At 38.4% G+C, this 26,559-nt stretch overlaps 1 protein-coding gene across 1 annotated transcript in view; it reads right to left on the bottom strand.

Annotated features, from left to right (window-relative positions):
* Positions 1-26,559, bottom strand: part of Fife (regulating synaptic membrane exocytosis protein fife) — a 969,278-nt gene that overhangs the window by 229,673 nt on the left and 713,046 nt on the right. The window contains exon 17 of the mRNA XM_068225089.1: positions 10,155-10,213. Within this exon, the coding sequence (XP_068081190.1) occupies positions 10,155-10,213 (59 nt within the window). The remainder of the gene's footprint in view (positions 1-10,154; positions 10,214-26,559) is intronic.

The following is a 26,559-nucleotide window of genomic DNA, read 5'->3' as shown; positions in this document are numbered from 1 at the left end:
ACATTGTTAGCGGATATGTTCTGCCCCAGTAAGACGTCCTGATCAGCTTAATAATTGTACGCTTAATACTCACTAGAGAAGATATCAGAATTTACCGTACCAATTAAAATATAACTTCATAGTCCGTTAATGACGATGTGGGCATATAATATAACATGCCAAAATAAAAATAATGACTCTGTAATTTGCTGCTGGTATTGTTATATATGACATGTTTGAAGAATTTTATATGCCTACTAGTCAGTCAAGGTAACGTACAAGAGAATGAATTCGTGAGGGGAGCATAGATTTTCGCAGTTTCTTTTAAAATATTTCACTACAGGGCAAGTGTCGAATTTGGGTCGAGACTGTATGTGGATCAAACCGTCCACGCCAAAGAATTATTTAACCGGTTTCAGTAATTCTGATTTTCCATCTAATACAGGTCATCAATGAGTATCGAATATGAATGTAAAACCAACGTATTCCCAACCGATGTAAAATTACTTTTTGGAATTGATATCTTATTTTCTACATACACCAATGGTATAACCCTTTTTTCAGGGTTTACTTTATTTTTTATAAAAACTTAAAAAAAGCACAGTCTATCTACCCATAAAATACCATAACACATTCCAGTGAGTAAGTTTACAACATTGTGTTTATTATGGTAATCATCTTAACATTTTATCATAATCTATTCTTCCAAAATATTAAAACTTTTTCTAATTACACAGTAAGTTACTTTGAAGAGGAAATAATTATACTTTCATTGAAGTACCATTTGAAGAATACAAATTAGTATTTTATAGTTTGTAGGTTTTTGTGTGGATGATATAAGACTATTTTGTGTGGATCAGTCTTTGATATAGTGAATATTTTTAATAGGTAAAAATAACATGTTTTAACATATAAAGAAATATATTTTGTGTCTTATTAGATTCCATTAACTGAGTTCATTTGTGCGTATATATGAAATTTGAAAAGAAAAGATGTCTGGTGTGATAACTGGAGTAAGTTACAAGGTTACAGGTAAGAAAATTATGAAAGAAATGTAAACAAAAAGTAAAGACTAGGAAGAAAGAAAAGACTAGGAAAACAACAGATAGAGAATCTGTCACCTGGGAGACTGCCCTAAATGCAGATCAGTGGTGACTGATTGATTAAAGGAACGAGATATATTTCTGGTAAGGTGTGAAAAATGTAATACATACAAACGGTACACAAAATCTAATACAATTTCATTTATTAGTAGTTGGTATTCTAGTACTGTAGAACATCGCTGAATACACACGTGATCGCGCTGGTTCTATCCCCATGCGTTACTCGTGCTTGCACAATACTGTATTTAACGTAAATCAAAGCTACATTCCGACATAGCATTTCACTCACTCAGCAACACGTACTTCGAAGGGTAGGTAAATTGAGCAAAGTTTGGCTGCGTGTGATCCAAGGCCGTACCTAAGAATATTTTTCAGAAGGGGTCAGGATTTGAACGGGAGGGAGGGGGGTGGAGGGCTTCCGAAAGCAAAAACTATAGTAACAAATAATTTTTAATTTCAATTAGATGTTACAGAAAGAAAAGTTTAATATAGTTTTAGGGTAGTACCGTGCACAACGCAACGGGTGAAGTAGAAAGGTAAATTCATAGTGGTCTGGTGGGCAGAACTTGATTTAACGCGTGCGTGCAGTGCGACACAAAGATTTGTTTAAAAATGGAGATAACAGTACGTTTCACTGTAAGTATTAACAATATTTAAAGGTTTGATTCATTTTGTAAAAAATCTTCTAGCGGCTCGATGACTATTTTTGTATGTTTAGTGAAATCGCTTTTTATGGTGCCGAATGTATTAAGAATATAAAAATCAAACAATCAGTATATCTGATCAAAATTAAAATTTCCATTTATGTTTTCAGTACATTTATTAAGTATATTTATAGAGAAACATTTAAATATAACACAGATGTCATAGGTTAAATTCAATTGTTTATTTTGCAAATGCTTGTTCTTATAACATTTCTATTTTATTGTACGCTATTTAAAACCCTTATATGCTGTTTAAATTTGTCAAGCTCAGTTTTATTTCTGAGGAGGTCTGGATCCACCTAACCTCCCCCCTCTGGTTACGGCATTGGTCTGATCTGACATACGTAAATTGCGCTATTATTTCAAGAAGTAAATGTGGAAAATTGAACCAAATAGATTAGTCAATTTTGGTGACTGTTAATTGCTGTAGCATTCTCTGCGTGCACATACTTGTTTTTCTGGTAGGTACAGATTATTGTTTACAAAACGAACCTTCCAAAACTAGTAAGTTCTATTATTATTTGATGGAATATAAAGCCAATGAACACAGTGATTCTTCTGTATGGGCTCAACCACCTACCAACGCGAGTAGAATAACAAACGCATGTGAAGCAACTTTAGCCATCACCATCCTCATCAAAATAATGTCAAATTCACGAGTACACCAACATACACTTGCATAAATGATTCATAAAGAAGACGGAATGTTTTACTGGTTACCGTATATACGAGTATTGCGCAAATATCTTGACATAAAGAGGAATGTTTTGGTATTAATTTTTGTTCGATTTCGCGAAAAGGAAACAATTTGTCGGGTTATATCTCGAAATAGGGCTGACCCCATAGTTTTAATTTCGCTTTGATAATTTCCTAAAGTTATTTATAAAGATTTTAATTCGTGAGATTTGTGAATAATGTATGTGAAAGAGAAATAAGTAAAGAGAAACAATATTGATAATCATTCATTGTTTCTTATATAATCCTGATTATAACTATAATAAAGCCCTAATCAAGATTAATAACAAATTCTCCTTTCAACCTATATGGCCGTAGCTTTCACCCTGTAAGGCCATGACATTAAGGAGTTTTATAGAATTTTAATACGAAAATATATTTCTGTTGAAGTGAGAAATCCTTATTCTGTCTTCTGTTTCCCTTCACACACGTGATACTGGAATACAATTCCACGATCGTTATTTTCCATGAATTTCGCTGCATTTTCTCACTTATCACAAAATAAGTAAAGTTCACTTTAAACTGGCCTTGTTGCTTTAATTTACTGTAATTCACGAAAACAAAATCACTGATTTCTTAACCAGAATCATATGATTCTTTGAGATATCTAAAAATCGCTTCAACATTTTTTGTCGCGTTTATCGTTAATGTGAAAAAATCATGCTTCTATTGGTAGGTATAGTAGTAAATTGGGCAAATGATATCTGAGCCAAAACTTTTCCTTAGCAAAATTTTTTCATCATGTTCCATAATCTTCAGAAAAGTTATGAACAACGTGTGGCACGTGATGGTTCACATTTTGAACACGTACTGTGCCAACGCAACTAAATAATATTTCCGTATCGTTTTTGTTTTGCCACACACGGCATATCTCAGATTTTGCCAGAGTTTGGAAGTAACTACGTAAAAGTAATCGAATTAAGTAACCAATAATTTTTGAGTAATTCTTGATTTGTAATCGTTACTTTAAGAAAAATGTAATTTTACTCGTAATTTACTTCTTGAAATGGAATTGTAATCGTCATATTCTAGTAATCAACATACATCTCATGGAAGCAAAAATGGGGGGGAATTAAGCTATGATGATGATAACATTTTTCAGTTCTATTAAAGCAAAACCGGTAGCTTCCCCAGTGCTGGATGAATTACTTTCATGTCCCTCCATTACTTCTAAAGACTTATCCTAAAATATCGTTCACTGGTGGGAATGTTCTTAATACGAACACAGGTATTCTTTCAAGTGACCCTCATGAGCGTCTTTTTATCAAATACAAAGAAGATGTACTTTGATTTAGCGATGAGAGTTCTAAGAAACAATTATTTTGTAAAGTAAGTGACAAATTACTTGAAATGCTAGAAGTCACTAACCAAAATAAAAGTTATGGCAAAAATAATTTTGGAAGTTACAAGGTATCATCTTTAGTCTTACTTACAAGTTAGTGATGATAGCCTCTTATTGTCTCTACGTAAACAAAAAGACCTCATAAAATGAAGTAATTTTTCGTCACTGAGAATGTCAATGATCTCCTGTGAAGTAATTGTAATTTTAGTGATTACTTGTTGAAAAAGTAATTTGTAATTGTAATTGGGTAATATGTTTCTCAGGTAACTAATTCATCCCAGTTACTCTTTTCCTGCACTCTTCCCATCACTGTATTTTGCTCAATATACAGTCAAACCACGATATCTGGAATCACCGCGGAAGCTGAATTTTATTTCAAGTAATGGAAATTTAGAGATATAGAGAATTCCCGCCTTTCATGATTGCACCTGATAAAATCACGTGGAACTACGGCTTGATACTAACATAAGTATTATTTTACCATATAAAAACTAACTCTAAGTACTTTGATATTTTAATTACAAGAGTTTTTATAGCAAGTCGTTGAAGAAAGAGTGATAACTTGGGAAAATCCATTGATTTCTTATGTTTTTTACCCTCAAGCTCATTTTCTTCCACGTTTCAACAACAGTTACTGCTATAAAAACATGTATATTCGACTGACTCTGTATGTGGGATCGAAGAATAGTCAGTGCACTTAATGCCTGGTCTAGTGACGATCCAGCAGAGAGTTCATTCAGCTCCAACTGCCGATGGTAAACGCACCAGGTGTGCACAGATAAGCCGTTATATAAAAATACCGGTCTGATGGAAAGATATACAATAGTACAGTAAGTAAAAATATCACATAAACCTTAAATGGTGTATTGTAACTTACAGTTAATGTACAAAATTCGAGTTACAGAATATTTATAGCTTCTATGGAGGAAACGTTTGCTTCGATAAATCGAATGGAATCGAATTTAAAGTAACAGAGAAATAAATACACGTGAAGAACAGAACGGTCGACAGGGAAATTTAAATTATTTCGAGGTGCTGAAAATTCGAGTAATAGACGTTCGAGATATCGTGGTTCGACTGTACACATCTGAAATTAGCTTCATGTGGACGTTTGCTCAATTTACCTTTCCCGACATATTGTGTTCAAACTTTGTGCTCAACTAAATCAGTATTAAGATCGAAAACTCTACCCATATGAGGGAAGTGTAATATTTGGTAAATTTTCAAACAACGTTATACAATTAAATTTACGTATATATGAGTACATCTGTACTTTATTTCTATATGAAATTCTCACACCTCATACACTTGAGTGAATGGCATTGGAATACACTTAGGGCCTATAACGATCTAGCGCGGGGCTTTGAATCAGCGTGATCGTAAAAGGAGACCTTAACAATGCAATTGCTTTGCACGTAAGTGGAAATGTTAGCGTAAGCTTGATTTTTTAATATCAGTTGTGATATTGAATTTGTCACATGATAATATGAAGGTCATTTTTCAGGAAGTATTTCAAATTCATTTAATGATGTTTAGTAAATAATGAATATCTTCAATCGCGTTGGCATTTCGACACATAAGTATCTCACGAGACATGCTGATATGTTTTATGAACCTGGCGATGGAAGAAAAAGTCAGTGGTTCAGGAAAGTTGTAAAGATAGAGTCTAAATGTAGTAGTATCCAATGTGCTATGGTCTATCAGTACCTGATATATAAAGTTTAAGGTCTACATTTGATTGTACGGAAGCATTCCACGATACACCTTTATAATGCTAGATTATCTCCTTAAGTCTAAAGTATGATTAACAACAAGAATAAATGCAAACATCAACATTCTGATATCACAGAGAATATTCACACAGAAGGGTGTTGTGAGGTGGCCCTTGCCATAGAAACTCATCTGAAATGTTAACTGACATTATGAAATTACTTGTCACGGTCGTGAGATTTTTAAAAAAATGTACGCGCGTGTGATTTATAATTTTTTGTGGAATACTCTAGTCTAAAATTCTTGCTGTTAGAAATAAAATGCAAATAAATGATTTTGTATTATAGTGCACAATACTAGCATTATATTGCTAGTCTGTAATCATGCAAGCTAGAAACAAAATATTTATTATGCTCTTTTAATACATTATGATCAACTGAAGCAGCACCAATAAATAAACGTGTGCTCATTTGCTCTATTGACATTCATCAGAGTGATTTCTATATCATGCATAATATTTCATGCAAGCGAACCTTAACTATGAAGTAAAATGACCTAGGTTTTAAAAAAATATTCTAAAGAATATCTAATCGCTTTTAACTAGGCCTACTGTACAATGTGACAAAAACCATTTTTAAAACACATTAACTGTAGAAAATCAAGAAGGTTTGAAATTACGTGTTATATACATATAATCCTAGAATAACAGAAAAATCACTACATTCCTAGCTGGTAAAACTTCCCTATGAAAAATTCTACTGAAGGGCATTCTGCTTACAGTTCGGAATATTATTCGCTACACGTAGGTAATACTAATAAAAAATTGCATGTATTATACATATGCATTTATTGAAAGAAATCGAATTCTTTACGCAAAAAGTCCTCGTTTTTCTTTCACGTATACAGTTCGTGATGTGATACCCCTGTAAATTGAATAGAAAAATGGGGACATTAAACTACAGTTGTCATAATAGTGGCCACCTTCCAATAGCTCGATCGAGAAAACTCGACTGCGTGAATCATTTTTACATAAACTTTACAAGGGCCATTTACGATTTTAGAATTAGCACGCTGTTGTTGGGCAGTCAGAAACATAGCAGAGAGATTCCAGCGGCAAGAGAGTCTGCTGAGTCTGGAAACGAACACAGATGGCATGAAGAGAGATATATATATATTTAGAGAGACACTCACAGAAAGAGAGAGAAGAAAGTTACACACTAATGTGTGCGTGCCTCATGGTTCACAGTGTAAGTGGATTCACTTAAAAGTTGCGCTTTCATTTCACTTGTGTTTGTATCAAGATTTTTAACAAAATTTTCTAACAACAGATCAAGATGATGAGTTCATTTTTCTAATTAAAATATTTATATTTGGTATACATTTTAAAAAACTATTTCATAACTCACTTCGCATTATGCAAATACTGATCAGAGAGAACGGATATCAGATATAAACATTCGAACTAAAGGCATGCTATAGTGTTCATTGCTACGCTACCATTCCTCGAATTGATGTAAGTTTTAGAGTCTACTGGAAGAACGAAGGTAACTTTAGTCGTGTTCTACACTGGTGTGACCAGTAGTGGAAAAATGCCAATCGACTAAAGTCGACTGTTGCAGCGTACATTACATCGAAGTGAGTCGACAAAAGTCAACCTCCGAAACGAACACTACGTCGAATTGGGTTGATAAAGGTCGATTGCCACAGCGAACGGAATAAAATGTTATTATTTGAGTATTCTACGTTTGCTGTTGAAATGAGTGGTTTCGCGCTTCCGAAGGAATATTGGAGTTTACTCATCTCTGCTTGAGGAGGATGTGTTGATTGATTTTAGATAGGTCTTAATATTTGTCTAGCCCTGGTACTTAATAATTGACTATCTCACTCTCATTTTATAATTCCAATTGAAAAATAATTAATTTCCAACGAACTAATTGTATCATTGGTATCCCTGATATTGCTGTCCTTTTACAAGTTAAAGTATGTTGTAATTCTGTCATGATAAACTTAAAAGTTCAAGCACCTTATATTGGTCATATGGGTTGTTTTATACCGTATGTATGTTGGGTTTTCAGCACGAAGGCTGGTCTGGTTTGATCCTTCACAGCTCCACTAACAGCTGTCATAGATAGTCTAAGCGTCACTGAAGAGGCATACTATTAATTAGCGTTTTATTAATATTTTCTGACGATCAGTTCCTGATAAGTGAAAACAAGAAATGGGTAAGAACTCTGAGGAAGAAGTAATTGAATCTGTATGCATGTGCTGAAAGAGTGTACAAACTAAAGAGCAACTTAAGGGATGCAAAATTTTAACAACAAATAGGGAATCTAACACCTGGACGACTGCCCTAAATGCAGATCAGTAGTGATTACATATTTTGAGAATTTGCGATAAAAAATTCTTACTTTCAAAATGTTTAAAAAAGAACACTAATTTGTGAAATAAACCTTCGTCGACAAACTAGAAAATGATCCGTCAGTTACATTATATATTTCTTGAGGTTAGAATAGCTAAATAATATGAATTTTCAGATAAAATAGTTTGGCAGAAAATCTGGCACTCAAATGGCTCGGGCTGGTATGTGGTTGAAAGGGGTGAAAGGAGATGCACTTCCTTGAATAATGCGAGGACACGGATTTAAAATTACTTTTAAAATATAAAATTGTGTGATATAAATGTTTCGTACAATTATTTTTGTTCGTCATGATTTATCATAAAACATGTCACTTTGCCAAATATTTCACTACTTAGAAGAAATTACGTATAAGAATTCCTTCAGAACGTACGGAGTAATATATTCTTATGCCCATAGAAGTGCTGTTTTTATATTTTAGATTATTTAGCCGTACGGACGTACAGCGTCCTTGTGGTCTCATGGAAAAAATTCAAATCCCTTCTATGGGATGGCACTTGCATTGACACTGACAATTTTCCATCTGTCTAAACATCCAAGTTTGCTATTTCTGCTGAAGAATTGGCCGTACGCATCCAAACGTACAAATATAAAGTAGTAGTTGAGAATTATGTCACTGTGGTGTTCACGGTGGAAAAACTGGAATCGTGGTTCAAGGAAGCCAAAAACTTTATTTCAGATATTGGCCGACAACTTAACTCTGTCAAACTAGACCCACATTCTAGTACATATATGCGACAGCACATTGGAATTACAACTTAACGGCGGAATGCGGCTAATGGGATGAGTTCCTTCCCTGACACTATTCCACTGGACGAATTGTTTTATTTATTTTAATTTCTTATTGTATTATTGTGCAGAATTATAACTAGCTACAGTCCTGTCTACGACAGTCAAAATTACGCATGAAAAGTCACTGGACATTTGAAACCAATATATTCCCCCGGCCAACGGCTGTAGCCGTGTTGAAACACCGGATCCCGTGAGATCTCCGAAGTTAAGCAACATTGGGCGTGGTCAGGAGTTGGATGGGTTGCCACGCGCTGTTGGTGGGGGTAAGGGAATGGAGGAGCGGAAAGGAACTGGCCACCCTACCGCACGTAAACTCCGGCTCAGGAACACCTCTGCGGAGGTTCGGACCTGCCTTCGGGCAGTATAACCCTTACCTTACCATATCCCCCCGATAAATAATCACCGGATTCGAATTTACACGTTAAATCTGTCATTGTAATAGGAATCAATATCTGTATAAATAGACACTTCGTTTATATATATTCAATATACATACTGAGCCATATAACGAATGAATTATTCTTTGCTCTTTAAAAATATTGTCCCCTGACATTACTTACTTAATTTCGTTATGCTGCCCAATAACTGGCACTGAAAATCCCATTATCTAACTTTCTATGTATGAGGCAGTCTCAGAGCTTAGTACTTTCACAGCCTTTGTTGTTTCAAATAACGAGCAAAGCGCTTATTTCACAACAGAGCCTTTGTGGAACGGTGTCCTAAAGAAGATCTGCAGTATTCTGAAAGAAGGGGGAGTTAATGTGGTAGTGAAGAATGTATGTTTCTATAATTGTGATATTTTTAGAAATCTAATTGTATCATTTAAATGAATCCACAAAATCACTGCACCAGTACAAAACTGTCAAAGTTGAAGGAGACACATTTTAGTGCTATTTATCTGAATACAGAATTATGGTACTCTTAATATCATGTGTCACTGAAATTTAAGTGCCTTTATACATTTTACCAAGCTCTCTTAATTTAAATCGAATGCCATTTCCCTCCTCACATAATGTGTCTAGGTACCGTAATACCCATTATGTCCATATATCACGGATTTCCTAATGCACATTATAAAAAATCACCGCCCCAACACACTCAGCCTGAGTCCATATGGAATCCAGAACCAACATCAACGCATTCCTGAGAATCAGCATTCCTGCCGTAATTCCACACAAAAAACATATACTTAAACACTCATAAGTTAGTGCCAGCTCTTACAAAATACACTGAATACATCCATAGCAAGGTAACGATGACGTTAACACTCGCTGCCCGATACAAGCAAATTGCCACAGACAGAACATACACGGATATAGAGCTACAAGCAATGCATGGACCAAGATCGCCAGCTAATGGCCTGCAGATTATACCGGAGTTTTAGGAAGTTTCCGGCGAGTAGGCGATGGAGGTGCTTTCTCCGGCTCCGTCTCTGCAAGCAGAACACAGTCATTGACAGTAAAACATTAGAAACAAGAACTTAGAATAAGGTGAGCTGCAACCAGATTTAAAATGCACATATTCATTCAGTACTGTATAAAATGCTAAACCCATCATGAATCATCTGAACTAACGAGGCTAGTAAAACGACAATACCCAACAATCTGGCATCAACTCGTATTGTAAAGCGAACTCTACAATCACTGTTAGGCGCAGTCTGCAGCTCCAGGATTTGCAAATGATCATGTATCTATCACGCAGCAATAAAGTATCAATTCATTGTATCAATTTGTTACAAATTAATTTATGATTTGAAAGGATGGAAGTGATGTTTCTCGGAATTAAGCAAAAGTACAGTTAGCTCTAACTGTTCTGACGTCTGACAATTTTACTGAATTAATAAACGCTGATGTGATGCATTTTACAAGGTGAAATATGTAATGCCTATTTCTGCGTAAGGTGTTTGTTCCGATTTTAAAAAACAAGAATATAATTTTCATAATGTTTTATAACTGACCTCGATACATACATGATATTATATTATAGTCCGCGCACTTTTTAGCGATATTTCCTTGTGCGGGGTTAAGGAGTAAGGAGGGAGCTCTCGCGGTTCCGGTAATACTGCCAACTTAATGGAAATGAAATCTGAATTGAATCGATAATATTATCGATCGATATGAATTTTCTAATCCTTTATTATCTTAAGCCAACAACTGTGTCATACACACATTATATAACATTATATTACATTTCTCGATGCGAATCTTGTTCCTGGCATGAATTCTGTAGTTTGGCTTTGCTGTGTAAACAGCAACAGTACTATACTGCTAATAATAAGAGTTGGCGTCTGACAGGTAAGGTTGGAGGGAGGAGCACTGCACGTGCCATTTCACGATGTTGCCACATTCCTGCATTCCTTTCTACATGCTCTTACCCCTCGCTTCCGGATCACTTGTTCCCTCCTTCATTCTGGCCGCTGTGATCTGTTGTAGACTACCTGGCCAGGCGGTGTCGTCCCATTTGCGATCACTCTTATACAAACAATCAGGTTCTTATCAGTGACAGTGACAGGTTTGGCAACTCCCAGCAAGAGCTGCCCTGAAGTGTTATTTCCATGGCAACCGCAGTCGCCCCACCCTCGTTTCCATGGCAACCACACAGCCACTCCCTTTATCCCGCCTCGGCAGGCAGTAAACGGACCTCCCTCTAAGAAATGTCAGACGCCAACTCTTATTATTAGCAGTATAGATTCAATTTCCTAGTAAGATCCTTCAATTTGTCCTTACTTCCGGAAACATTTCCAATTCTATTTCTTTCCAACATGCACCTCCTTCTTAGTCTCTTTACTTTTCTATTGTAATATAGTGGGTCTTTACCATTCCTTACTACCTTTAAAAGTAAAACCTGTTTTTCACATATTGTTTTCCACATAGCTGATAATCTTAGCAAATAATTCCGAACCAGTGTCAGCGCTACCCTTTCCCGGTGTATACACTCCAAAGACATCACATTGATATTTTACTAGCATCTGTGTTATTTGCGAATGTAACATGTTTGTGTGTTGATGCCAATCTTGGATAATTTATAACCAGAGCGCGTGCTGACGTAAGTTGATTAGAGCGAGTGTTAATTTTCGCGTTGATTTATGTTCGCAGTTTACATTGGTCTGATTAGCTTAGCTGTGGAGTGGCATTCTCGCACAGCTATGATGTAGTGTTATACTGTAGTTGGGTCGTTCACACCGATCCCATGTGTTGATGTTTGTGAAAGGTATTCAGCTTCTGCAAAATGTAGCGGTCACTCATCCATGTGGACTTTAGGCCTATTTTGCTTAACTATGGATATCTCCGATTACGAGTTAAGTTACGAAATTATTATAAGTATTGAATAGCGCCGACCTTAGAGTCACTAAGTTCAGTGCATCACGTGGTGGAGGAGAGGATGTATACAACAAAGTTTAGACCTTAGTCTGGTAGTATAGTGTAGCTCAGTTACGGTAGAGAAGGACGCCTCAGAAACCAGTAAATAGGAAATTAAAGATTTGTTTGGAATTTAATACCAAGCTGGTGTGCTGCGATCAACTCATGTGTTACAATGCCAAGCGCGCGTCCTGATGGATTAAGTATGTCAACTTATAGGTGTCTTGAAAAAATAAAGTCTACAGCTTGTTTCCAGTCATTCGACCGGATGAGGAAAGGAATGAATGAAGCCTCCATGTAGCGGCGAGGATAGGAATTTCACCGACTGCCGAAGCCTGTCGCACTCCTCTGGGAATGGTTAATGACTGACAGATAAAATTAAATGGTACTGGAGAGTATTACTGTAATGAAAGATGAGAGGGAAAACCGGAGAATCCGGAGGAAAACCTGTCCCACCTTCGCTTTGTCCAGCACAAATCTCACATGGGGTGACCGGGATTTGAACCACGGAACCCAACGATAAGAGGCCGAGTGCTGCCGCATGAGCCATGGAGGATCCCTTATAGGTCTCTTACTGATGAAAAATTAAAACAAGTCATTGCCACTTTCAAAAGAAAATTCCTGAACAATGCCAAGTATTATGATTTCTGACATACTTGACACTGTATTTATTTATTTCATCGCAATTCAATAGTTGCATGTGGTCCAGTGGCCTAAATGACAGTATGCAACTCTACTTAAGGCAGTGGGGACCCCTCTTTCGCGCTAACGCTTCCGCTCAGCGGACTCCTTCCTACGTTGAGGCTACTGTATGAATGCTAAGTTAGGAATGAACTTGATAGGTCAAACTGTACGAATAACCTGGCTTCGGAGGTTGAGTCCTGTGAGCATTGGAGGAGATGAAGATTACCGGAGAAAATAATGAACTTTGCTATAAGGAGCAGACAGTGACCGAGGTGATGGTGTTTAGACTCAGTTTTTAATTATTTAAAAAGAGAGGAGTTGTTGAACTAAACGAGGCCACAGAACTAGTTTGCAAGTAGAGGGTTATGAATGCGCGGCGTTCATTCACAAAAGGTTGCAGATTGAACGCTGAAAGGTATAACAGTCTACGAGGAAACAGTAGTGGGAACGTAGTTCAGACACCCGCAGGAGATCGGGCAAGCGCGAATAGGATATGGAAGCTGTCAGGTGGCGCTGTTGTCTGTGTGTAGTGTGAATTTGACGGTCATCCAGTTGGGAGTGTTGTTGCTGTGTGGCGTTGAAGTGAAGAGTTTCGATTTCACCACTCTAAAGCATGTTTTGTCGAGGATTACTTGAAGCCTGTGGCGAGAATGCATTACCGTGTAGGACGGTTGCACGATGGATGAAGGCAATTCGTGCGGATCGGAATGAGACTGCGGATTTCCACCGCATTCCTCAAGATCAGATTGACATCGTGAGTGGTCTCGTTTCTGTAGATCATGGATGGACTGTCCGGGAATCATCCGTCGAGGTTGGTCTCAATCATCAAACGGTGCGACACATACTGACGAAATGTCTTAACACGAGGAAACGTGCGTCCCATTGGGTTCCACATGGACTCACCGACATACAGAAATGGCACTGGTATGCACTGGCTGGCATCCACCTGGTCAGATACCGTAACGAGGGAGACGCACTTTTGCAGCGTATTGTCACCTTTGATGAGACGTGGGCACGAGCCTACGAGCCTGAATTAAAGCGTCAATCGAATGAATGGCGTCATCCAGGATCGCCACGTCTACAGAAATTTCGACAGGAACGCAATCGGATGAAGCTCATGCTAATTGTTGCATACGACTACGAGAATATTTTTCTTACGCATGCTGTGCCTGAGGGTCAAACCGGCAACGGTGACTACTATTGCCAATTTCTGGAGTGATATCTGCGCCGGGCTACGCGGCGGAAACGTCCACGTTTGTTGCGAGACGATCGCTCTATCGTTTTGAATGACCACGCATGCTGTCATGTCCCAAACAATGTCATTACTAGTTGCTTTACGTCGCACCGACACAGATAGGTCTTATGGCGACGATGGGACATGAAAGGGCTAGGAGTGGGAAGGAAGCGGCCGTGGCCTTAATGAAGGCACAACCCCAGCATTCGCCTGGTGTGAAAATGGGAAACCACGGAAAACCATCTTCAGGGCTGCCGATAGTGGGGTTCGAACCTACTATCTCCCTAATACTGGATACTGGCCGCACTTAAGCGACTGTAGCTATCGAGCTCGGTCCAAACAATGTCAGGGTCTTATTGCAACGGTGGCATTGGGGGGTCTTGGAACATCCTCCGTACTCGCCAGACATGAGTCCTTGTGACTTCGACCTGTTTCCGAAGTTGAAGGAACCCGTCCGAGGCTGCCGATTTCCTGACGTAGCAACTGTACTCAACGCAGTACGGCACGCCGTCGCTGTCATCAACAGAGAACATCTTGCCAACGGTCGCCTACGTCTTCCCGACATTTGGTAAAAATGTAATAGACTTTGCGGGTGATGACATTGGAGAAATGTAATGTAATTCTATTTCATTAAATGTTGCGTTCTGTCAATATTGCTACTACTTTGTTTACAGCCCTCGTATAATGAAGTATATATGTGTATTTTGTCACTTTTATCTTGAAATGTGACTACATTCTTGGAATGAGTAACTGTCTTGACACTGACACAAAATATGGCCGATAAAAGGAGTAGGAATCACTTTACTCGTCCATATGATATTGAAATCTTCGATTTGATCCATCAGATTTTTGGTAAAACGTGAACATATTATACCGTATACGCAAGTCCACATTTCACGATCAAGTTCATCAAACCACTCCACTCCTCCACAAAGTGTAGGATGACTGCCTGCAAAGGAAATTGGAAACTATCTGCTGATAATCTGAATTCATCTGATTTATGATGGTAAACGGGGTGAAAAATCTGGTCGTAAGTTTCACCAAGAAGAAATATCCTCTTAGATTTAATTACTGTGTTGATTGAAGAGAAGTATCTCACGGAGATCACCGTTAAAATCTTGGTGTTAACATAGGAAAGATCTTCATTGGGGTACTCACGTTAACGAGATTGTAAATAAAGGTTACGAATATCTTCATATGGTTATGGCATTATGTTTGTTTTGTTTCTTGTTTAACGTCGCACTAACATATCGAAGGTTTCAGCGACGGAAGGATGGAAAAGGGTTAGGATTGGAAAGGTAGCGTCCGTGACATTAATTAAGGTGTGAACATGGAAAACCACGGAAAACCATTTTCAGCAATGCTGACGATGGGATTTGAACTCACTGTCTTCCGAATGTAAGGTCACACCTGCACGATCCCATCAGCACGGCCAACAAGTTTGGGAGTTATGGCATATTTCCTCTTTTTTAACTTCGTCACTTGTAAGGGAATAAAAAATAATAAAAAGATAAGTACATATTAATCAGATCTCTTCACCAATACCTACAATTGTGCTTAAGAAACAGGAACAGGACAGTTAAAATTAATAGAACAATCATTATTTATAGTTGAGTTTCCTGTCGGATTCATTGTTATAACCAGTGCTACTTTTCTGGGAGAAAAGGTGGTGGTACTGACCATGTAGGTGTTATTACAGGAATTTCCACACTTCGAACATAAACTCCAATATACCCTCGTCACCACCATTCAGTCCTTTCTCTAGCAGAAGCCTTTTTTTTTAAGAAACTGTCCAACGATCTGGCCGGTGAGAATCGGTTTCCTTTTGACCCCATGAATATTCTTTCTTTTTACAATTTGTTTATACGTCGCACAGACACAGACAGGTCTTATGGCGACGATGAGATAGAAAGCGGCTAGGAGCGGTAATGAAGCGGACTTGGCCTTCATTTACGTACAGCCCCAGAATTTTCCTGGTGTGAAAATGGGAAACCAAGGAAAACCATCTTCAGGGCTGCCGACAGTGGGGTTCGAACCCACTATCTTCCCAATACTGCCATGAATATTCGGTCTTGGTTTTGTGATCCTGTTCGCCACATGTATTTTCGGTGCTTGCTTTGTGGTTTTCATGATCGCAAGTAGATTTTCAGTTACTAGTTTTTCAGCTTTCCTTATTTTCTCCATTGGCATAAATATGAAAATCACCAGCCTGTTTCCAGTTATCTGACCGGGTCATGAATGAAATGAATGAAGCTCATATCTAGCGACGAGGACACGAATTGTGCCGGCTGACGGAGCCTGTGGCACTCCTCACTTTGGCATTTAAAGTACTAATTTTGCTCATTTTGAACAACGATTGCGTGCCTTTAACTTACGGTATAGTTGTTCAAAATTCACGTAAACACCCGAAGGTTGCACAGCGGATATAGAACGTATAATAGTACACCGGAAAAAATCGGAAAGTGAAAAATAATTCTGGCTGCATTATCAACTTATGAATCCTATGAAACATGTAAGCACATTACCAACTTCCAAGAATGGAAGCTAAACGTGTAATTCGTGAACACAGTACCATCTACTAGAATATTTATAATAAATTTCTCTGTCTACAATTCGCAGTTTTAAAAAAAAAATGGAGGAAAAGGTGTCGTTCTGCGTACCATTGTGTACCGGCAGAAAAACAGCACTTATTATATCAATACCTACCTAGGCTCATAAATATGTATAATTACCACTATGGCCTGCTAAAATTGGTACAATAAGCATGGGTTACAACTGAAATTACCTATTTAGTTTTATGCTATTATCAGTAGAGTACAGGAAGAATCTTCCTCGGAAGTGTTTTAGCAGAGGCTTCCCATGTTGTAGCGCAAGGATTATTCTATATGTTTTTTCATGGATTTTTAATTTTGAAAGAAAATCAAACAATACCTGTTGAGTGACATAAATAATTTATTTATTTGATTGACCTTAACTCCGGTAGAATGTTCGGGTGATGAACTTCTCTTATCACGAATGCTTTCAAAATACTGCTCAAATTAACTACATCCCCACTACAATAGATATCCCAGTAACTTCCCATGAAATCATAACTTGTGAGACGTGTAGTGGTGACCACGGACTACAGATGTATCTAGAATTGTTGCTATATAATTCTGTGAGATCGAACAGCTCAGTACATTTGCAGCACGACCAGTTATGGTTGCTAGCTCTGTACTCGGAAGACAGTGAGCCACACCTACATACTTTAATTTCTGATATCGAATTCTATACGACGTCATAGACCAGTCGGTTGTGACTGGTTAATGTTCTCTAACTTGACGTGTAGTTCATCTCGATTAGACAGATAGCACCTGATCTAATGAAGGATTGCCGAAGCATTTCTTTCTAACTTATCTTTGATTCGTTTGCTCTCTGATCTGGGGACAAGAAAGGCTTGGGTTAAAAAGATGGAGGCGCTGGGCTACGAGATGATACTCATCTCTTTCAACTGGTATTTTGAAAAGATTCATAACCTATGGATTCTATTCCTTCATGCTTCAGGTATTGACAATTATTTTCCTTTCCTTGGCTTGCCGTAGTTATGCTGGTTTAGTGTGTTGAAGGATATCGGTTCTGTATATATTTCTTTTCTTTATTTGCTGCAGACTTATTTCAGTGGCCTTTGTTTTCTTCATGTCCGCTTGATATGTATTCGTTCCTACGTAGGGGCGGAAGGTAACACTGATCCATTTGATCCTGTGTGTGGTTTTTGATTGAAGACCGTTTATATTCTCTTCGGCTTCGACGTCTGGCTTGAACTTATGTTCTGTAATATGGTTTAACGCTGATGCTGTGCGATTCACGTTCGCCTTTATGTGCGATATGAATATGTCATGTAGCTTGCGTGTTGTTATTTAGTTATGGTGTTGACTGGGTGAGCCTGACCTATATTGTGGCGACCCATATATCTGATATGTGCTCTCAGATCAAGCTTATAAGCCATCGACTGACACTTGTAATGCTGTTAGGGTTCTTATCGTAACGTGTCTTGATACTGCATTATTTATTCTACTTTGCATATTTGGTCTCTGCGTGTGTGTATGTAGGCGATGTGTGATTACCAGATCTGTGCTATTTTTCAGTGCCTTATGGATCTTGCCTTTATCATGATTATTATCATTTTATCTTACTATTGCTCGCGGCTTGCTCGGCCAATTTATTTATTTCGGAATCTTACTCTCATTTCTACTTGTTTCATTTGACTCATGTTTATTTGCTTCCGTAAGTATGGCAACTCCTTTTAACCTCCTTGTGTTCCATGTTTGTTCTTTTTTCTGCCAGATTTGCTTCAGTGGCGTTTTAATTTCTGGGGGATACAGTCTCTTTGGAGATTGTTGGGAGCAACGCTCTTTTTTAAATAATTGATTTAAGCCTTGTCTTATTCGGGGAGCTGTAATAATATTTTTTCTTGTGTGAAAGCTGCTACTTTCACCCCTTATGACGTATTGCCCTTGGGAAAGAAATGCTTTGCATCGAATTTTAATTACAACTGTCTGGAAATAATTCAATATAACTCTGTCACTTTCCATGATACCTCTGTTGCGACAGTGTAAAATTCCATGAGATTGAGTTTAACGAGTTAAACGACTCGATTGTGATTAGGATACCTTCACGGACTATGTATGTGAGTATCCGTCTCCTTGTATCTCCTCATTTGCTTGTTTTGTGCCCACATAATTCTTTTTGCATTCTAATGTTAATAAACCTTATTCATCTTTAATTGATCTCTGCTTTGGGTACATGCCTTTTATACTTTATTTCTCTAGTCTAAGAGGCCTTGGTTCAGCTCCTGGCCGTTTCTAGCCAGTTTCGACCGGTCCACAGTATATAGGTTTTCCGAGGGCTCTTGTAAATGTTATAGCAGAGCGCGGTTTCGGTCGGAATGTTTCATCGAAAGATTGAATTTCGGTGAAGCAGAGCTGATTCGTTCATGACTCAGATTTTCTTGTTGTAGTGTTTGTATGTCGTTGTAATTGTTTTTCTAACCTACATAGTTTCTCTGTATGCATTTTATTACGTCCTGCGCGTAACCTTCATGCTTATATTTTGGTTTTCATTATTGTTTTTTATTTTTCCACTTGTGCTGCCCCGCTCACTTTATCTGTGAACTATGGAGAATGAAAGTAAAACAATGCCCAATACTCGTCCCAGTATTGATCCGTATAGTAACGATGATGTGTAGAATGATTGTGCCTCCCCTCAATCCAGTGCAAATCGCGGCAATGCTGATGTCCTGGTTAACGATTGTTGCAATGAACTTATCTCTGACCCGAATATGAATGTTGAAGTCCAGATTTATCATTCTGTTACAAGTAGGCCATCCAATTTTAGTCCTGCTTTGGACATTGTTCTTAAAAGGAATTTAAAATTATCTGGAGAGGAAAAGGGACTTTCAGTTGTAGAATTATTGGAAAGGGTTGAAGACATAGCGGCATGTACCTCACTGTTCCTAGATCTATTTGTTCCAGTCATTCCTAGTATGTCAGAAGCGTGTGCTAGTAAATGGTTTCGGTTGCACAGATACAAAATTAGATGCTTTGCTGATATTGCATAACAACTTAAGGGTACGTTTGGCCTATCTGATATGGACTTCATCCTTAAACAAGAGATATTTAGGAGAACTCAAGGTCAAGAAGAACCTATCGGCGAATACGCCACTGATATTCTAAACCTATTCAATCGCCGTGATGTTAGCGTCCACGAAGTGGGAATTTTCGACACTTTGTCTCGTAATTTAACCCCTCGGTACACGTTATTCATGAAAAGATCTGAGGTAAATTGTGTGGACGACATAATCAGCCTTGGTCGTGAATTCGAGTTAACTCTTCATTTGAACAACCTATATCAACCTCCTGCTCCTCCTATCGATTGCTCTTTTCCTGACACCGCTTGCCGTACCGATGAAAATCTGTCTCCTTCGCTAGTTCGCCTACCCGTGTTCAGTATGCTGATAGGTCTGTTGATCGCTGTGGATCACCTCGTTCCTCTGATCACTTAGCCGGTGTCCTTCTAAATCAGAATGTACCTCGTTGTAAGATGGCGAATTCGGTCAAGTGTTGGAACTGTGGGAAGGATGGACATGTTTTTAGGCATTGTAACTCTATGTCTTCTATAAAATGCAGTCAATCGGCTTGACTGGTGTGTTCCGCAACATCTGTCCGCAGTGTAATGTAAATCCTCGAAACTGACTTCGCACCAACGTAACGGCCCACCGTTGGTGTCCAGAAACTGTTCAAATCGTAGAATTTGTGGACTTCCTTCTGCCTTACCCTAGGCCAAATTTCTTCCTGGTCCGCGCTCGGTACACGCTCTACTTGACAATGGGTCTTGTAGTTCTTTTGTAAATCAGTCTTTGGTAGAGGGGATGATCTTAAAGCACCTTCGAGATTGTGATTGCTCAATAACTTACATGTCTGCCGATGGTCATCCCGTACATCCTATAAAGCGTGTCAGAATTCATATGAAAATTCATAATTTCTCCTGGGACTGGAATTTCAACGTTTCCCAGGGTTGACTTTTCCTCTCATTCTAGGTTCTGATATCATGTTAGCCCCCAGGTCGTCTATCGAATTCATTAGTCGATCCTTTGTCTCTCGTTTCAGACCCAATGAAAATTTCCTTTTCGAAAATCCTTCTGGAAACTAATCATTATGTTTTATCGAACTGCAGTCCCTTATCGAACAATCTGATCTATTTGAAAACCAAGCCTTCGTGCTGAACAATCTTCTCGGAGAATCTCCTGATGAGCTTCCTGCCAGACTAGGATGCGCTAAAGAGTTCTCTTATTGCATCGAATTGTAAGACCGTACGTCAGTCAGACATTCCCCTTTGAGTTGTTCCCCTCCCAAACTCGCTGCCATGAGGAAATGTATCAATGAGCTGTTAGCTTTACTGATCTTGCAAAATTTCAAAAGAAAGATGATGAATGTGTTAGTTTAATGGACAGAATTTCTAGTAACGAGCAAGATTGGGAATCTTTCGACATGAGGAAAGGTCTGTTATGTCATAAGAATCTTCGTAACAAAACTTCAATATTCGTTCCCCATGCTTTAAGGCCTATGATTTTAAATTATCATCATGATTCTCATTTGGGTGCTCATCTTGGGCAACTTAAAACCTTCAGGAAAATTGCTCAGGTCTATTATTGGCCGAATTTGAAGGATGTTTTCGAATATATTAAAACTTGTGACGTTTGTCAAAAATGTAAACTTGTTCATAATGGTCAAGTCGGCTTTCACTCCGCCGATGTTGCTAATTCTCCTGGGGAGAAGTTGTTCATCGATGTTTTGTCCTTCGAAGTTTTCTTTTAGCTGCCCCGCTTTCTTAATTCCCAAGAAAGACGGCCAACCTCGTCTTGCAGTAGATTATAGATCTTTGAATCGCCATGTTGTGTTCGATAGTTTTCCTCTTCCCAATATCGAGTCTGCTTTACAGTCCTTCGGGAGAGCCCAATTCTTTTCAGTCTTTGACTTTAATTCGACGTATTTTCAGATACCTCTTGATCCTAGTTGCCGTGAATTTACGGCCTTTACCTATGGGCATTTCTATAAGTGGTCAGGCGCCGAGTTGCATGCTCGATTAAGTCTTTGGAGATCTGAAGTTCTCCTGTCTGTTCGTCTATTTGGACGACGTTGTGATTTTTATAATACGTTTGAGAAACATGTCGACATCCTCGCGAGTTTTTCACTAGATTGAAGAGACATGGGTTCAATGTAAAGCCTGAGAAAGTATCCTTGTGTTCTAGGCGAATCAAGTTTTTGGAGCACATTGTCTCCAGCTCTTGCATCTCCGTAAATCCCGAGAGAGTAAAAAGTAATCGCAAGTTTCCCAGGCCTAAAAATCTTCGAAGTGTCCGCAGGTTTCTTGGCATGTTGCGATTCTACAGTAGATTCGTCCCCATTACTTCCGATATTTCGGCTCCTTTAAACCTGTTAAAATAAAAACACTCGTTTCTATTGAGGTGACACTCGAGAACGCGCCTTTTGTAGACTTAAGGATGCTCTCTGTCAAGCTGCTGTGTTGCACAGTCCTAATTTAACGCTAACTTTGTTCTTCAATTCGATGCCGGTGACATTGCGGTCTCTGCCGCGCTAAATCAGAAGTTAGAGGATAAGTCTGGCCCTTATCGCATACTTCAGCAAGAGACTGTTCGACTGTGAAGTCAAGTATTCTATATACGAAAAGGAATGCTTAGCTGTTGTCCTAGGCGTTGTGAAATTCCACTTGTATCTAGAGCATCGGAATTCTTGGATTCACACGGATATCCAAGTGTTATCATGGATGAGCACTGTAAAAATGTCAAAAAATTAGGGAGTACAGCCCGTTCGATTCTTCGATTATCATCTTATAAGTTTACTGCAGTGCATGTAAGAGGTAAAGACAATATTGTTGCCGATTGCTTATCACTCATGTGTGAAGGCGTAGAAACACGTGCTTGTGACGACGGATGTGCTCCCGACACTCATCTTCCCATCTGTATTCTTCAAAATTACCTCTTTAGCTTTACTGATCTTGCAGAATTTCAAAAGAAGGATGATGAATGTGTTAGTTTAATGGACAGAATCTCTAGTAACGAGCAAGATTGGGAATCTTTCGACATGAGGAAAGGTCTGTTATGTCATAAGATTCGTAACAAAACTTCAATATTCGTTCCCCATGCTTTAAGGCCTATGATTTTAAATTATCATCATGATTCTCATTTGGGTGCTCATCTTGGGCAACTTAAAACCTTCAGGAAAATCGCTCAGGTCTATTATTGGCCGAATTTGAAGGATGTTTTCGAATATATTAAAACTTGTGACATTTGTCAAAAATGTAAACTTGTTCATAATGGTCAAGTCAGCTTTCACTCCGCCGATGTTGCTAATTCTCCTGGGGAGAAGTTGTTCATCGATTTTTTGTGCCGTGAGCAAAATCAAAAAATGGTAACATAGGTATATTATCTGTCATTGATGGTTTCTCCAAGTTCATTTGGTTGTTTCCTGTTCGTAAGATTAATTCCGACGTCACTATAATTACGTTAACTAAACATGTGCTCGGCAACTTTGGCCCACCCAAGATTTTAATATCAGACAATTCTTCTGTTTTTACTAGTGCCATTTTCCAAAATAAGTGTTTTTCTCTAGGAATTAAAACGTCCGTCTCAGCCCTCACCAACCCCAATCGAACCTTTCGAGAGACTTCATCGTAATCTTAAAACATGTTTGTCTGCCTTTCACCATAATAATCAATCCCGTTGGGAATCCTATCTGTCTTTTTCAATTCTAGGGTTCAACACAGCCATCCACGAGTCCAGCAGATTCAGTCATGCTGAACTGTTCTTGGACAGAGTCCTCAACGGTACGCTCGCCCTGAAATAGAATAATGGATATCTCTCTGCACCTTTCCGTCACATGGATGTTAAAGAGATAGGGAACATAGCTTCCGAACACCTGATAAAAGTCACAGATAGAGTTGCCAAAAGATACAACAAAGGAAGAAGACCTGTTCCTTTCCAAGTCGGAGACCTGGTACTAATCAAATGATTTCCCGTTATTTCGGCTACGGACCACGTCAGCGGAAAGTTATGCCAAAAATGGTCTGAACCTAAGAAGATCGTTGAATTTCTGGGGCCTATAGCGGTCAGATTAGAAGACGCCGAAGGCCATGTTTTGTCTAAGGCACATGTGTCCTTGTTGAAACCATACCATTTGAGGAGCTCGTAATATTTAATTAGTCTATTTTTCTAAATTATTATACCATTTGATTCTATTGAATGAAAGTAGAAAAAGCCTGTATTAGAGAACAATACGCTCACACTTTTTCTGTATCCGGTTTATAAATTGTTTCTTCGAAGAAGAGCTATGATAGAACGAGACAGAATCTAAATACTATCCCAAATCAGTAAATGAAGATGAAAAAGGGGAAAAGAAAATCGGAGTAAGACCGAATATGACTTGTTAGGGTTTCGTGATTTATTGAACTACAACAATATGTTTATCTGGAGATACCACGAGCCTTTAAGGCATTATGTTCACCTTAGTGAACGAACACTTGTACCTGCATATTCCTTTGAGACCCATGCATATTTGTATAATCACATGTGTATATTCGCTTTCCTAAACGTCTAGGTTACTCTTCATTGTAAGCTTAGTTATAGTTCCGCGCGCGCATTTAGCTGTAAGTTTCGACCCTTATGTAAAATGAGTCTACCTTGCTTGATAACCAAGGTAAGGACTCATTTTCCAAACCGAGGTGAGAAAGTTGTGCCACACCTAATTACCTTCATATTTTACTTTCTGATGTCGAATTCTTTACGATACCATGGATTAATCGGTTGTGACTGGTTAATGTTCTCTAACTCGACGTGTAGTTCATCCCGATTAGACAGATGGCACCTCATGTGATAAACGATTGCCGAAGCATTCTTTCTAACATATCTTTGATTCGTTTGCTCTCTGATCTGGGTACAAGAATGGTTTGGGTAAAAATATGGAGGCGTTGGACTACGAGATGATTCTCATCTCTTTCAACTGATATTTTGAAAATATTCATAATCTACACAGCATGATCTGTTTCGAGTCAATGCATATGATTACTTAGAATCTATGGATTCTATTCCTTCATCCTTCAGGTATTCATCTTATTTTCCTTTCCTTGGCTTGCCGTAGTTATGCTGGTTTAGTGTGTTGAAGGATCCCGGTTCTGTATATTATTTTCTTTATTTGCTGCAGACTTATTTCAGTGTCCTTCCTTTTTTTATGTCCGCTTGATATGTATTCGTTCCTACGTAGGTGCGAAAGGTAACACTGATCCATTTCATCCGTGTGTGTGGTTTTTGATTGGAGACCGTTTATATTCTCTTTGGCTTGGACGTCTGGCTTAAGCTTATGTTCTGTAATGTGGTTTAACGCTAATGCTGTACGATTCATGTTCGCCTTTATGTGCGATATGAATAGGTCATGTAGAGTGCGTGTTGTTATTTAGTTATGGTGTTGACTTGGGTGAGCCTGACCTATATTGCGACGACCCACATATCTGATATGTGCTCTCAGATCAAGCTTATAAGCCATCGACTGACTCTTGTAATGCTGTTAGGATTCTTATCGAAACGTGTCTTGATACTGTATTATTTATTCTACTTTGCATATTTGGTCTCTGCGTGTGTGTGTGTGTGTGTGTGTGTGTGTGTGTATGTAGGCGTTGTATGATTATCGCATCTGTGTTATGCTTCAGTGCCTTATGGATGTTGCTTGCTCAGCCAATTTATTTGCCTATTTCGGGATCTTACTCTCAATTCTACTTGTTTCATTTGACTCATGTTTATTTGCTTCCGTAACTATGGCAACTCTTTTTAACCTCTTTGTGTTCCATATTTGTTCTTTTCTGCCAGCTTTGTTTCACTGGCGTTTTTATTTCTGGGGGATACAGTCTCTTTGGAGATTGTTGGGAGCCATGTTCCTTTTTAAATAATTGATTGAGGCTTGTCTTATCTGGGGAGCTGTGATAAATTTTTTCTTGTGTGACAGCTGCTACTTTTACTTGTTATTGACGTCTTTCCCTTGGAAAAGAAATGCTTTGCATCAAATTTTAATTACAACTGTCTGGAAATAATTGAATATAACTCTGTCACTTTTCATGATACTTCCGTTGCGACAGTGTAAAATTTCATGAGATTGAGTTTAACGAGTCAAACAACTCGATTGTGATTAAGATTCCCTAACGGACTATGTATGTGAGTATCCGTCTCCTTGTATCTCCTCATTCTGCTTGTTTTGTGCCCACATTTTAATTCTTTTGCCAATCTGATATTAATAAACCTTATTTATCTTTAATTGATCTCTGCTTTGGGTACATGCCTTTTATATTTTATTATTCTAGTCTAAGAGGCCCTGATTTAGCTCCTGGCTGTTTCCAGCCAGTTTCGATGGTCCACAGTATATAGGTTTTCCGAGCGTTTGTGTAACAGGTCGGTGCGAATCCGCCGTCGGCCATACGCAAAATTGTTTTCCGTGGTTTAATTCCATGAAAATGCTGGGATGGTACCTCTGTGAAGGCCCAGGCCGCTTCCTTCCCGTTCTTAGCCCCTACAATCACACCAACACCCATAGACAACACCCTCACACGGCGCTACATGTAGCTCACCAACATTGGCTGTACCGGGAAAACCAGCTACAGAACTAGCGAGACGAACACAGCCGGCACTAAGAGTCATACGCTAAAACATAAATAATAAAAGACCTTTTGTGAGATTCCTTCTGATTTCAACCCGTCTTTTAGCCTGAGGGTACTGTAGGATGCTTAAAGATGTATGTAAGAATAATTTCAGGAATTGATCTGAAGAACGTTAATAACAAGAGGGGCATATAGAAATCATCGTTGTGGTCATTAGATACAGGGTTATTCAGCTAAGTTATTCACCTCACATATCTTCTGATCTGTTAAAAATATATAAATTCTGTTTCAAAATTATTTAATTGC

Source organism: Anabrus simplex, chromosome 1, assembly GCF_040414725.1.
Source record: "Anabrus simplex isolate iqAnaSimp1 chromosome 1, ASM4041472v1, whole genome shotgun sequence".
Taxonomy (NCBI): domain Eukaryota; kingdom Metazoa; phylum Arthropoda; class Insecta; order Orthoptera; family Tettigoniidae; genus Anabrus; species Anabrus simplex.
This window is presented reverse-complemented; position numbering and strand designations above follow the sequence as displayed.